Raw genomic sequence first — 14,651 nt, forward strand, 5'->3', positions numbered from 1 at the left:
TTGAGAGTGGGAAACACTACTCTCTGTTCTATTCGGTCTAGTAGTGCCAGGGTGCTGGGAGGCTACTGGCTGGCTCAGGATGACACTCCAGCCCAGCACATTGAGTTTCATTCCGTAACAGGCCCTAGTTTTAAGGATGAAACCCCCGGTCTCTGGGCTGCAGTAAAAATTAGGCAGGCAGCATCTTTCAGTTAATTTGGGGTTGGCAAAGTTATAAAATACGGAACGTGGTCTTTGGCACCTCTGGACTGTGGCCCCTCTGTAGGCTGCTCAGAGTCCATGATCTAGGAAATACCAATTTTCCCCGAGGTCTTTTATTTTTCCTTCTTTTTCTGACAACACACAATATTCCATGATTTGTAATGTCACAGTTTCCCCTAAAGTGACTTTGTTTTTAAAAGCACAACCAAAGAAAGACACAAAGGACCCTTTTCCATTAAGTCCATTTTCTCCCTGCTCACACACAGGAGACTTTCTGGAGACACCATCTTAACAGGAAGTTGGCTGGTGATGGTGTTACAGGCCTTGGGAGGGCCTGAGCAGCGGCACCCAGATACATTCACCAAAGGTTGAGCAGCGGCACCCAGATACATTCACCGAAGGGGTGGGATTCGAGTGCGCCCCTGAGTCTCTCCTGTCTGACCTGTAGGTGAAGAGTTGCTGGATTTCTGGATCCTTGCTGAGAAGATCCTGAGCGTAGACGAGACAGATGAGTACGTGAGAGACTACTACCTGTCCCTGCTGCTCATGCTCAAGGCCACTCACCTGCAGGAAGGCTCCCGAGTGGTGACTCTCTGCAACATGAACATCAGTAAGGGTTACAGAGCATGTGCAAAGTGGAGTTCTGGTGGGATGTAACCAGCAGCTCAACCTGGTATCTGCTACCCCGCATCGTTTGCTTGCCACACTGTTAGCTTCTCCATCTGCTCGGTGCCAGGGGTGCAAGCGGAACTCACAACCTGGAACGGAGAAAGGGCTGAAAGACAGCAGCTATGCCCAGGGTGGTGCCCAGGCCGGTGCCCAGGCCTTTCTGAGATCAGCTGGCCGGTGCAGGCTGATCGGAAGAAGAGAACAAGCATTGGGACAGGATAGTTTGGAAATGACTGTATCTTCCGAGTCTGCGTGGCTCTGTTATATTTTTGTGTTAATGAGATTCTCTAGAACAAATAACAGCCCGTGGACTCAAGGTAGTATCCGTGACCTTTGCAAGCAGACTGTTTTGAAGTTTTAGAGTTCAACAGAAATTATTTGTCGTTTACAAAGCTTAAAATACTTACTGTCTGGCCTACGATCTGAGACATTATCTAAACTCTTTCTCTTGACTCTCAGGTTCATCTCTATTAGTCTGAATGAAAAAAATGAAGCGGCTTTTTGAATACAGAATCTCTGTGTTCCATAAGATGTGCTGTTTAAGATCGGTCATAGTCTTCTCATTCCTAGCAATAATTAAAAATTGATGACATTATCTTTGCATGGGTGCATATGCCCATAATCTCAGTACTTGGGAAGTGGAGACAAGATGATCAGGAATTTAAGGCCATCTTGACTACATAGTGAGGGCAGCCTGGGCTATATGAAACTTTTTTTAAAAAAAAAATGATAACATTGACTCCAGAACTAGCAATGACTGGATATTATTCGAAGGCTTTGACTCTTTGGGATTATCCAGCCTAAATTCTTTGGTCATTGTTTAGAACCATGAGTCTCATTCATGTGTGTATAACGTCATTTTTGTCACGTTTTCTTGTATCTTTTCCCTTTGTTTACAATACAATCTAAAACGGGCTCAAGAAACACCACAAAAAACTGGGTTTTTCCATGGGAAAGAAGTCATGAGAGAAAAGCAGTTACTGTGTACTAAGAAGACATCAAAAGCATGCCACTGTGTTCTGCCTGCTTCTGTCCCCAGGGTTTCACACAGAGCTAGCAACATACTAGACACAAAGACATTCAGAAACTCTCCAGATTCCTTTTCACCACGCTGGCTGTCACCACCTCGTTCTCATCCTTTCTTTCTCTCTCTCTCCTTTCAGAGTCCCTCCTGAACCTCTCCATCTGGCATCCCAACCAGTCCACTACCAGAAGGGAGATCCTAAGCCACATGCAGAAAGTGGCTCTCTTTAAAATCCAGAGCTACTGGCTCCCCAACTTTTACACCCATGCCAAGATGACAATGGCCAACGAGGAAGCGTGTCACGGCTTGATGCAGGAATATGAGACTCGCCTGTGCAGTGTCTGCTGCACGCATGTAGGAGGGCTCCCTCTAAACATGAGCATCAAAAAATCCCACCGTTCCCAAAAGAAGTACTCAAGCAGGAAGGCCAAGAGGAAGTTGTGGCAGCTGATCGATCCTATCTTATGTTCTCTAGAAACAGACCCCAAGCCGGAAGTCACCATTAATCCCCAAGGGACTAGTCTTCTAGAAAAGGCAGTTTTACAAAAGCCTTTTCTGGGAGTAGATTCTTCACAGGAGGCAAAAATCCATTTCCTGAACAAGGATACTCATCATGCCAAGAAACCCACTGTGAAGAAAAAACCCAAGATCCAACTCCACATGGAGGGCTTCTTTGAGACAACGTACTCTAACCACCTGAGGACTTCCACTCCCATCATCAACCACACTGCCCCGTTGGCGGTCAAGAGGTCCCTTAAGCAAGGCATCTCCTTTGGCTACACTCACTGGGCCCTGTGTGCTGATGCCTGCGCAGGGGGGCCCTTCCGGTATTACCTGAAGAAGATGAACATGAAGGTGGAGGTGAGACTCCTGGACCTCTGGCAGGACCTGCAGCATTTCCTCGGCGTCCTGATGGGCAACAGGAGGAGTGGGAACGCGCTCTTCCGTCACATGCTTGGTAACAGGATCTGTGAGCTCTACCTGAATGAGCAGATCGGGCCGCCCTTACCACTCAAACCTCAGACCATTCAGGGCCTGAAGAAGCTTCTGCCTTCTGGGGAAGTGAATCCCTGGATCCCCAAAGCCCAGAAGGAGATCTGTAAGGTAGGGCCATGCTTCAAAACAATAGGTTAGCATCTGGCAGATTAGGTCAAGGCCTGGAAATAATGCTGTCTGATCATTTATACTCACTTTGTTAAAGGTAGAATTATCCACACAAACCTTAAAACACTGGGGATCTGGTTAATTTTCTAAGGTAGAAGTTTTGTGACCCCTCTGAAACAATCAGAAACTCCAAAGTTGAATGGCTGAGTGTGTGGCTGATATCCATCTCCCGTGGCTATGCACCTCAAGTGCAGCCTCCCTAAACTGCGAAATTCAGAGGATTGTGCTGAAGGAAGTTTTAAGAACTCTCAGGCATTGGGAAGTAGAGTCTCCTCATTCTAATTTCATTTTTGTTGCTGTTATAAAATACCCTGCCAGTAGGCAACACAGGAGGAAAATATTTATTTGGCTTACAGTTTTAGATTGTAGTTCATTACTTCAGTAAAGTCAAGACAAGGCCTTAAAGCCTCGCATCCACATTCGAGAGCAGAGAGAACAAATGTACCCATGCTGCCTGCTTGCTTTCCGGAGCTTCCTTCACTTACACACTCAGCCCCAGCAGACCCCACTCCTGGAACTTGTTCTTTGAGGCCAGGACTTTCAACCGAATCCAGAGTTCACAGATAGAGTTACTCTTCACTGATAGAGCTATTCCTGATAGCCGGCTGCTTCAGGGTGTCCCTAGTCTCCATCGTCCTAGGCTGGAATTACAGGTCATCCGTCATACCTTCCTGGCATTTGTATGGGTGCCAGAGATTCAGACTCTGGTCCCCTTGATAGCAGTAGCAAACACTTTAACCACTGGGCCATTTCCCCATCCTGCTTTAGAGTTCATCGGGCAGTTTTTCAAAAACACCACAGGCACCTCACGGTTTGCAAAATAATGCCCACATTGCTGACCCAGTCGTTGAACCCCCTCATAGAGAGCGCTAGCCCATTTTCTCTGCCCCTTCTCTTGCCAAGCCTCCATCTCCAAGGCTCTTCTTCAGAAGAGGAATATTTCAGGGAGTACCCATTGTCTTCCAACACACCTTTTCTCCACTCTTTGGCTTTGCCAAAGCGTCTCCTACTGCTTGGAGTGCCCTCTCCTTGGCTTCCCTCTGGTAAATTCCTGCTTATCCTGAAAGGGGCAAACGAGTTTACTTTTGCTCGCCTTTATAAACTTCTCTTGGGTTTTCCTGACTCGATCAGATACAACTCTTGCCCTTTCTCTCTTCCCAGAGAACTCTGTCCACATGTCTGTCACACACAAACCACAAGGACCTCAGTGCTGCTCACCCTGCTGGGAGGTGGGCTCCTTGGAACAAGTCTCAAGCCAGCAATTTGCACAGTGCCTGGCACATGGGAGGCACTTGGAAAATATTTGCCAAGTAAAGAAGAATGTGGGTAAATTCAGCCCAGCACCAATTCATAGCTTTCGTTTGCCCTGATGTCTGAAACAGCACTTTCAGTCATGAGAGGTCTCCAAGTTGGGGATGTGAGAGCAGACTCACTTGGTTTTCAAAGCCATTTTGAGAATCAGAGACAGAACTTTGGGAAGGCACTAGGCAGCATGCAGGATGCTTGCTGATTTAAGTGCTCTGAGCTAATTTCCTTTGCCCTTTCAATACACATGTGTTGCTATTCTCTGACACTTACAGAGAGGCCATGAGAGCTGCTATGGAAATGTCCACTGGATGCTGTAGCTGATGTTGGCCACCTCCCTGGATCTCCCAGTGAGAGCCAGACCCTGCAGTCTACTGTGTAGGTGGCCACAAGCTGGGAAGCTATAGCCAGCTGAGGGCCCATCTCATGTTCATACTGTGCTTGGATTTCAGATACTCAGTCCCTGGTATGATGAATTTCTGAACGAAGAGGACTACTGGTTTCTCATTTTCACAGTAGGAGCGACTTTGGGTTGTGAAGGGCTTGCGAGGGAAGGGGAAGTCCTTACGTTTTAGAGGCTTAAAGTAAATAAAATTAGGACTTTTTCCTGGAGGCAACTGGAGGGAGACATGATCCCCAGTATTCTAAAGAATATAGACCTAAGGGGATGGAGAGAGGGCTCAGAGTTTTAGAGCACTTGCTGTACTTCCAGAGGTCTCACACTGCCAAGACCTACATTGGATAGCCCATAACTGTGTGCAACTCCAGCTCCAAAGTTTCTAATGCCTTCTTCTGGCCTTTGAACACATACATACATGCACTGCACACACACACAGAGAGAGAGAGAGGAGAGAGAGAGGAGAGAGAGAGAGAGAGAGAGAGAGAGAGAGAGAGAGGGGAGAGAGAGAGAGAGATTTTTTAAAAGAACAAAGTTCTCAAGGAAAAATACTACATAGCTAACTCTAAGGAATTTATACTCAAGTATGATTTTGTCTTAGAAAAAAAATGAGTTGGATTATGGGGTGAGAGGGGCATAGTATACAGCTCTAAAGGCCACGAGGCAAAGTCTATGTGACCAGGAGGCATGGACGTGGAGGACTGAATAGTCACAAATCTCCTGCTTCTGGCTGACTCCCATAACCATTGACTCTCGCCTCTTCTCCCCCAACTCCTCTCAGACTCAAACACGCTTCATCAAAGCCCGGTGGCATAAAAGAGAAGACACAAGCAAAGAAGAGAACATTCATCTTTATAAAAGGATTCAGGAATCATTGGTATTAGGCCAGGGTTTGGCTAACTTACAGGAAATAGAATCTATGCAGTGGCAGAAAGTGGCTACTGAGAACCTGAGGCAGGGTGGCTCGCTCCAGGTGGAACCGGTGACATCGCCAGTGTTCTTAGAAGGTAAGAAAGGCGGTGGTGGCGCGCGCCTTTAATCCCAGCACTTGGGAGGCAGAGGCAGGCGGATCTCTGTGAGTTCGAGGCCAGCCTGCTCTACAGAGCAAGTACCAGGACAGGTTCCAAAGCTATGGAGAGAAATCGTGTCTCGGGGGGAAAAAAAAGAGTAAGGGCAATCACATTTTTCTTTTCTCTTTTTTAATCTTTACATTTAGAGAACTTGAAAATATAAAACTTTATCAGTGATCATTTATTATGAATCAGCACTGTGCACTACAAAGATTACTTCACTTGATCTTCAAAATAACACATCAAATAAGCTCCAAAGAGCTAATAACCAAGGCCCAGACAATGCCACCCTTCAAGGCTACACTGAAAATGACTGCCATGATCTGAACCCAGGCAAACTGACTGTGTTCTCTACTGGCCCTGGAAGCCATGGCACTGGAGTTGGAAAACAGTGCCCACCGAAGCATTGCCTTAGTTAGAGCACTGAACACGCCATGATGGAGAAGCCCCACAAAAGACCACCACCCACGTATGCAATCAGCAAGAGCATTTATTATCTCGAGAGTGTGAGTGCAGGCATGCTGGAACCACACATCCGACACACAGGCAAAATGGCAGCCTGGAGAGAAGCTCGCAGGCTCTTTTTCTACACAGCTAAAGGAATTCTAGAAGCGCTTAGGTCATCCTGTTTATGTTTGGCTTACACGAGTGGCAATCATATTAGTATGTTCTAATTGTCTAGGGCTAGCAGGAACTGGTGAAAGCTACAGCTTTTCCATTTGGGGGCAAGTTTGGACAAGTCCCAGGCTCTGTCCTTTTTGTGTGAGGGTTGTGATGTTGTGAGGGCTGGCTCAGGCCTGGTACATGCCATCTCTCTCATCGTCCTTTAGGAAACTGAAACTCAGGTAAAATGGGGAAAGTCCAGACCTTTCACATCATGTGACACCCATCCGATGTTCCACTTCCTGCTTCTAAAGAACAAGGATTTGCAATTATTGGTGGTAGCTCTGAGACACGAGTTATTGCACTCCTGTCAAAAAGTACAAGTTTTATACATATTCTACAGTAGGGATGGCTGCTGTGGCAAAGGGAGGGAATATGAGGCTTAAGACAGTGACGCCATAGCACTAAGGATGAGAGACAGAGATGCTTCCAGTTGAATATAAGATGGACCTGGTAAGAGGTGGCCAGGCTTTAAGAAGCAAGGCCAGAGATGGCAGACTGACTGGGTAGTTTCCTAAAGACCCTTTCTCATTGGGAGACCCATCCTAGGCACTATCACTTATTACATAGCCTTGCTTTTAACGTGGTGCTTCTAATGGAGCTAATTGTCATAGTTTAAGGAACCTGCTCCCATCTCAGGAAGAGACCCCAGACCATTCTATACATGAAGAAATGACCACGAACATTGCAGCTACTTCTTGGTAGCTGCAAGAACAAAGGGATCTTAGACTGTTCACAGCATTTGAGACACTTGAAAGGTTAAGCTAGCAGCACCAGCTGTTAATTTATGCCCAGTAAGGTCAATGACAAACAAAGCCAGAGAGTTTAGCATAATCAATAGCATGATACCTACAAGGTCAGAAGTTGCAATTGTTCTTGCTTCAATCTTTTGATGTCTGTAGCAAATAATTTGTTAAGGCCATCTTTGTTCTGAGCTTTGTTTTTTGTGAACTCATTTCAGAACTAGTCGTTCATAGACCAGGATGTTGTGGGGCTTTTGAGAGGTGGGACTTGGCCAAGTCACCAACAGCTAGCCAATAGCCAAGGTCAATAGCTAAGAAAGCCAGCATTGGAGATGGGTAAGGAAGGCTTCACACATCCTTAACTGAATGAGAAACATATGCCCAAAGCAAACTAGCTCCCTGGTGGGGTAGAGGCAGAAAATACATAGGGCACATGGACCCTCTACTGTCTCAGTCCATGGCAGCCCAAAGAACTAAACAATCTCAACAGAGATAACCACAGCCTTTGTTCAGTTTCTATTATTGTCCTACAAAAGCCTTGGATGTAGAAAATCTAACCATCCCTCCACACTTGGTGAACCTCTCTCATTTTCAGAAGTTCCACTCACTTTTCCTCAATGTTTTGCTGTCTTGTAATGATTCTTTATAAAGCCTTATTCTGCTTTGTTCTCTTTCCACAAGAGTCTGTGTCTTTAACTTTCATTGGTATAAGACAATGAGCCATTAATCCAGGTTGATCTTCCATGACTGCTCAGTATCTAGCATCTTAGGTCCTTGGGTCATGCACAACTGGACCATGAAAGGTCCTGTCACTCTCAAAAACCAACATGATCCTGGCCTCTGAGCTGCTAGTTCTGGGACTAATTCACAAAAAGTCAAGCCAAACCAAGAAAAACACTAATAAATGATTAGACATGCATGTAAAAAAAGTTAATGCAATAGGAGAATATTTGAAATTCATTTGCATCACCTCTTTCCAGGAGGTGATTGTTTTCTAGGGATCAAAAAGCATCTGGAAGAATGAGTTATTACTCGTACTGAGTTGTCAATAGTTTCTTCAGTGTTTTATCTCTGTGCTAGCAGAGAAGGCAGACCTCACATTCTAGAATGGAGGGGAGTCTATGCTTCTTTGATTCTAATTTAGCTTACAAGATTTGCATTCTTTATGCAAGTAGCCTATTTAAACACCATTGTCTAATTCAAATGACATTTTAAAGGCAATGTCTCCAAGAAACGTACATGGATATTTGACCCTAAAATGGACAGCTAAGCTCCGCCTTTATTTTTCCTTCACAGATGTAAGCAAAATGACCTTTGAGGAGCTCTCCTACAAGCACCCAAAGTTGGCCATAGAAAAGATCAGTGAAGACTACAAAATATACTGTGAAAAGGCGCCTGCAAAAGGCAAGTGTTCAAGGCTAGGTGTAAGGCAAGGGTTATTTTCTTCCAAATCTAAGACTTTCCAAACTCTAGAGGCCTAAGCCAAAAGAGGAGCCACATCTTGTTTGCAAGGAGATATGTTGTCAGAGGCTGCTTGTTCATTCCCAGCTTTCCCAGAACCAAAATAATCACAAAGAAATCTATATTAATTGCAATACTATTTGGCCAATAGCTTAAGCATATTTCTGGCTAACTCTTATATCTTAAATTAAACCATTTCTACTAATCTGTGTATCGCCACGTGGCTGTGGCTTACCAGCAAGGTTCCTGTGGGCCCTGGTGGAGGCATCTATCTCCTGCGGGCAGCTGCATGACTACTTTCGGACTCTGTCTACTCTCTCTCTATATATCTCTTTCAGTCTGGCTTTACTCTGTTAAGCCAGTGGCCAAAAGAGGTTTCTTTATTAACCAATGGCAATAAAGCATATTCACAGCATACATCACCTTCTACATCAATAATACTCCAGAGATAATCACCATGTGTTCCCACTCCTACAGAGTCCTAAAGGATCTGATGCAAATCAAAGGCAATTATAAATCATTGGAGATGATGAAAATTAAGATCACTTGAGGGGGTCCCTGCAGGTGTCGTACAGGGAAGCAAACCATACAAAGAGATAAGAATAAAAACCTGAGCCGGGCGGTGGTGGTGCACGCCTTTAATCTCAGCACTTGGGAGGCAGAGGCAGGCAGGTCTCTGTGAGTTCGAGACCAGCCTGGTCTACAAGAGCTAGTTCAGGATCAGGCTCCAAAGCTACTGAGAAATCGTTTAGACCCTCCCCCACCCCCCCCACAAAAAACCCAAAAAGACCAAGAATGAAAACCTGATGCAAACTGACGTTGCTGATCTGGATCAGATTTCAGGGAATCTAATAATAGGCAGTTTATTCCCAATGTTTTTAAGCCTAATACAATTTGAAAAAAAAGTTTCCTAGTGCAATACAATCCCTGGTGTACAACAAAGCATGATTAAATTGAAACTCAACTCTGGGTACATGTCATTTTCTCCAAGAAGATGGATTCTAGAGATAGGCTACCTGTACCCTAAGGGTCTGTTCTGGTCTCAGTAATACAGACAGAATGGAAGTTATTTGGGCTATTAGCCACCTCTGGTCCTGAATTGAGGGAGCCTCTGGCTATCAGGGTCCTTCAAATAATGAGCCACCTCTTATCCTGGTTGTAGGAGCTTGATATGGCTTGGCCCAGCAGATAATGCAGATCACCAGGCTGCTAATCACGTCCAGTTATCAGCCTTCTGGATAAAAACAGATTTTTCCTGTTTCCCATTGGAAAGGCAATCCCACGTGCTTAACATTCCTGGTCTCTCTGGAGCTCTGTAGGTTCAAGGACCTTCGTGCTATGCTCCCAACAATCATTTATTTCTTCTTTATTATTATCTAATAGACATTTTAAGATAATGTAACTTCATCTTCTGCCCAGTTTCCTGGAGCCATTTTGTTGGTGTTTCTTTTTGAAGCATGTTTGTTAGGATGGAGTCTCAGTGGGGAAAGCATTGAGGCTTTGACAGCGGAACTCTCCAGATACTGGGGGAAGCGCAGGAGTTAGAATGGCCCTTTAGAGTTGTCCCTCACTGAAGGAAGGTACCTAGGCTTCTGTACTGCCACCTTGACGGCAATGGAATGTGTTTGTCTGGGGCAGGAGGAGGAGGGTGGATAGAATACAACATCCGTTCATTCAGTTTCCTTTGGTTCCGGAAACAGAGGGAGCAGTGAGCTATCAGTAGCCAGCACTGCTGGGAGAATGGGTGCTTTGCTCCCAAAGGGAAGATTCAGGCAGCTCCCATTGCGCCCACTTGCTTCACATAGAAATTCCGTTGTGTCTTGAAGCAGCTTCTCCAGAGATCAGTTTGGTTTCTTGGAGACTGTATTCTAGAAGGACAATCGCACCTCTGCGACATGTATGGAGAGGAAGGCTTCTCTCCCCCCTCCGGCACCCCCACCCCCTCTGCTCCTCGTGCTGGGCTCTCATCCCCTTTAGCTGGTGCCTCTGCTGGACTTGGAGAACCTGCCAGGCAGGGCTGAACATCATCCCTAGACCATCATCCCTGATGTATCTGAGATTCACCTCCATGAGTTCTCAGGCTGATGCTGCTTCATTTGATGACGTATCATCGTTGAGCTGAGGAGTACCAAAAAGCAGCACGAAAATTGTCCCTTTACTGTCTCCAAATGCTGGGCTCATTCTGTCTTCCTCCTTTTCCATGTTTATGTTTATCCTCTCTGATCATGAGAAGCCTGATTCCCATTGTCTTGAATTCACTCATGTTTTTTATAGCCCCGTCATGCGAGTAGTCGGTCTTTACTACCACCCCTTTGTTCTCGCCGCTTCTGGTCTTCAGTGCTTTGCTTCGGCACCTCCATGCCTGAGCAACTCCTTACTTTGCTAAAACTCCACAGCTGCCTCGGGTTCATCCTTTGAAGGAAAACCTTCCTCATCCTACTCTCTCTAATTGATCTAAACTGGCAGGAATAAGGGTCCCAAAAGGTGAGGTGTCAAGGGGAAGCGCCAAGGATGAGAAATAAAGATACAGCAGGGACCAGGATGCCTTGCATAAGCTGCTGATGTAAGCGGAGACTGCTCTTTTGTTTCCCAGCCACCCTGACCCGAAATAATCACTCAGAAACTATATTAATTACAACACTGTTCTGCCGATGACTCAGGAATATTTCTAGCTAGCTGTTACATCTTGAATTAACCCATTTCTATTGATCTGTGTAGTGCCATGGGGCTGTGGCCTACCGGCAAGGTTCCAACATCACAGCTTCACAGCATCTTTTTGACTTTGCCCTCTCTCTCTCTCTCTCTCTCTCTCTCTCTCTCTCTCTCTCTCTCTCTCTCTCCTTCTCTCTCCTGATTTTCCACCTGGCTTTATTCTGCTAAGCCTTTAGCCAAAGCAGCTTCTTTATTAACCAATGGTAATAAAACATATTCACAGCATACAGAAGGGAATCCCACATCATGATGACTCGTGCCAAGCAAGTTTACTGGGAAGTAGAGTATCGTATATACTATTTGCAGCGGGTGAAATGGCCAAGGTCAGCAGGGAGCTAGGTCAGACAATGTTAGCAAAGAGACTATGGGATACCTCAGACACAGCTGTCGAAGGGCTGATAACCATAGCCCAGGAGGAAGAATTGGGTCTCCAGAAACCACAACCTTGACTCCCACAAGGCACTGGCTCCAGCCCAGCACCAGCCTTTGTCCTTTCATGAGGGCCTCTGAGGCCTCTCGGGCCACTCTGGCTCCCCATATCTAACAATCTGTGTTGGGCCATCACCACATGTGGTCACTCTTCCTGCCACTCAGGCTCTGGCCTTCATCCCAGCTCTCCCTTCATGTGGATGGATGTGTTCCTCATCTTTGTTAGGTGCCTTGTTAGCCCCTGGGTGGGCTCTCTGCTCATCTTGCCTGGACTTTCTTAGCCCACATACGATGATCCCTTACCACGGATAGCCTCAGTTTGCTCAGCTTCTGACGTCCTGTGCGGGCCCACACCTAAGGGGATTGTCATTTTCACGCTACCTAAGCTTGTCGACTTAGGCAGGGTGTTGGTCCGTGTCGGTTTGCTTTCTTTCCTTTAGTATGAACATTCTTTCTCAGCCCACATGGACTCCTCACACTGTGCCAGTGTTTTGGTACATCCTCCAGTTTCTGCTTCTGTTCTGAATTCTCCAGCTCTGTGGCCCTTCTGCCTAAGGATCCTCTGCTCACCATTAGGGAAGTTCCTCTTACTCTGCCGGGTCCTGGTATCCCACTGAATCATTGTGGCTCATTTCTTCTTTTGATGTTAGCTTTTTAACTACCTTGTTCTCGATTTTACTCCTAATTATTACATAATTTAATTGTTAAGAATATGAAGCCAGGGCTGGAGAGCTGGCTGGAGGGTGAAAAGCACCTGCGACTCTAGGAGAAAACTTGGCTTCTGTCCTCAGCACCTGTGTGGCCCCCACTACTGTTTCATATCTGTCCCCCTCAATGGGCACTACACACACATGGTGCCCACGCATCCATTCAGGCAAAACGTAGTAATACACATAAATAAAGATAAATCTTTGTTTTTAAAGAATACAAAGCCATAACTTAAGTTTTAGAAGTTTCTTGAAGCATTTCCCTGGCATCTGTCAATATTTTAGGATACAGTATTTGTTCTGATATTGTCATCCTGTCAGGAAGGATATGCTCCAGGTAATTTTGATTGGTTGTTTTTGCTCTCACAGCATTTCTCAGACCAGAGAAACGATATGGCTAACCTGATGATTGCCACATAACCCCATTCCAAGTAAACGCTTTAGGAACTGGAGAAATGACTTTTATATAGGACTGTGGGCCCAGTAGACCCAATGTGACCTGGACCTGGTCCAAGACTCCATCTAAACACTAAGTCTAATGAGAATCTTCCCTAATGAGAGTCTGAGGAGTTGGTTGTTTTTACTGTTTACTCTTTGGCTCGCTGGCTCTTCATTCCTTAGCGTCCCACCACCCAGCTCCCAAACAAATCACACGTGGAGGCTTATAAGGGCCAGGCCTTAGCATGGCTCATTTCCAGCCAGCTTTTCTTTTTTTTAATTAATTAGTTTGTTTTTTACATACCAATCCCAGTTCCCCCTTCCTCCTCTCCTCCTGCTCCCCTCACCTTTCCTCCACCCTACCCCCCATCCACTCCTCAGTTAGGGTAAGGCCTCCCCTGGGAAATCAAGTTTGTCCCATCACTTCATTGAAGGGGGCTCAAGTCCCTCCCCCACCCACCTTGTGCCTAGGCTGAATAAGGTAGCTCTCCATAGAGAATGGGCTCCACAAAGTCAATTCGTATGTTAGAGTTCGATCCTGGTCCCACTGCCAGTGACTGCATACACTGCCCAAGCCACACCATTGTCACCTGCATTCAGGAGCCTCGTTCGGTTCTCTGCATGTTCCCCAGCTGTTAGTCTGGAATCTCCTACTAGTTCAGGTCAGCTGATCTTGTGGGTTTCCCCATCATGGTCTTGACCCTTTTGTTTATATTCTTGCTCCTGCCTCACTTTCTTTTGTACTCCAGGAGTTCAGCCCAGTGGTCAGTTGTGGATCTCTGTATCTGCTTCCATCTGTTTCTGGAAGAGAGTTCTATCTTCTCTTAGGTTGTGGACTGTAGGCTGGTTATCCTTTGCTTTATGTCTGGTATCCACTTATGAGTGAGTAAATGTTATATGTGTAGCCTCTTATGAGTGACTACATATGATATTTGTCTTTCTGTGTCTGGTTTACCTTATTCAAGATGTGTCTTTCTAGATCTGACCATTTCCCTGCAGATTTAAAGATGTCAGAGGTTCTTTTTCTTTGTTTTTTGTTTTTTAGCCACTGAGTAATACTCCACTATGTAAATGTATCACATTTTCTTTATCCATTCTTTGGCTGAAGGGCATCTAGGTTGTTTCCAAGTTCCTAGCCAGCCTTTCTTAAATTATCCCATCTATCTTTTGCCTATGGACTTTCATCTTTATTTCTGTACACTCTTCTTACTTCTTACTCTGTGACTGGCTGGGTAGCTGGGTGGTTGGTCCCTGATGTCCTCTTCCTTTTCTTGCTCCTTGGTCGCCAATCCTCTCTTCCCAAATTTCTCCTCTTATTTATTCTTTCTACCTGCACGCCCCTTATTCTTTCTCCTGCCCAGCTATTGGCCAATCAGCTCTTTATTAGACCAATCAGGTGTTTTAGACCGGCAAAGTAACCCAGCACCATAGAGATAAACAAATGCAGAATAAAAGAATGCAACACATCTTTGCATCATTAAAGAAATATTCCACAGCATAAACAAATGTAACACATCTTAAAATAATACCCCATGACAAGTCCCTGAAGACATTCTGGATATCCAGGCAACAGCACTGACTGGATATCACCTTTCTAGAGATGGTTCGGTTTTCTTTCCAGCCATCATGATAAAATACCTGACAGGAGCAGCTCTAAAGGAGAAAAGG

General features: G+C 45.5%; 1 protein-coding gene across 1 annotated transcript in view; it reads left to right on the plus strand.

Moving 5' to 3' along the window:
• The window catches only part of Rgsl1 (regulator of G protein signaling like 1), a 61,291-nt gene that overhangs the window by 13,370 nt on the left and 33,270 nt on the right, over nucleotides 1–14,651 (plus strand). Inside the window, 5 exon segments of the mRNA XM_038348569.2 lie at nucleotides 650–811; nucleotides 2,034–2,998; nucleotides 4,816–4,878; nucleotides 5,542–5,767; nucleotides 8,533–8,640. Coding sequence (XP_038204497.2) covers nucleotides 650–811; nucleotides 2,034–2,998; nucleotides 4,816–4,878; nucleotides 5,542–5,767; nucleotides 8,533–8,640 — 1,524 coding nt within the window.

The sequence above is a fragment of the Arvicola amphibius genome, chromosome 12 (genome assembly GCF_903992535.2).
Source record: "Arvicola amphibius chromosome 12, mArvAmp1.2, whole genome shotgun sequence".
Classification (NCBI taxonomy): Eukaryota; Metazoa; Chordata; class Mammalia; order Rodentia; family Cricetidae; genus Arvicola; species Arvicola amphibius.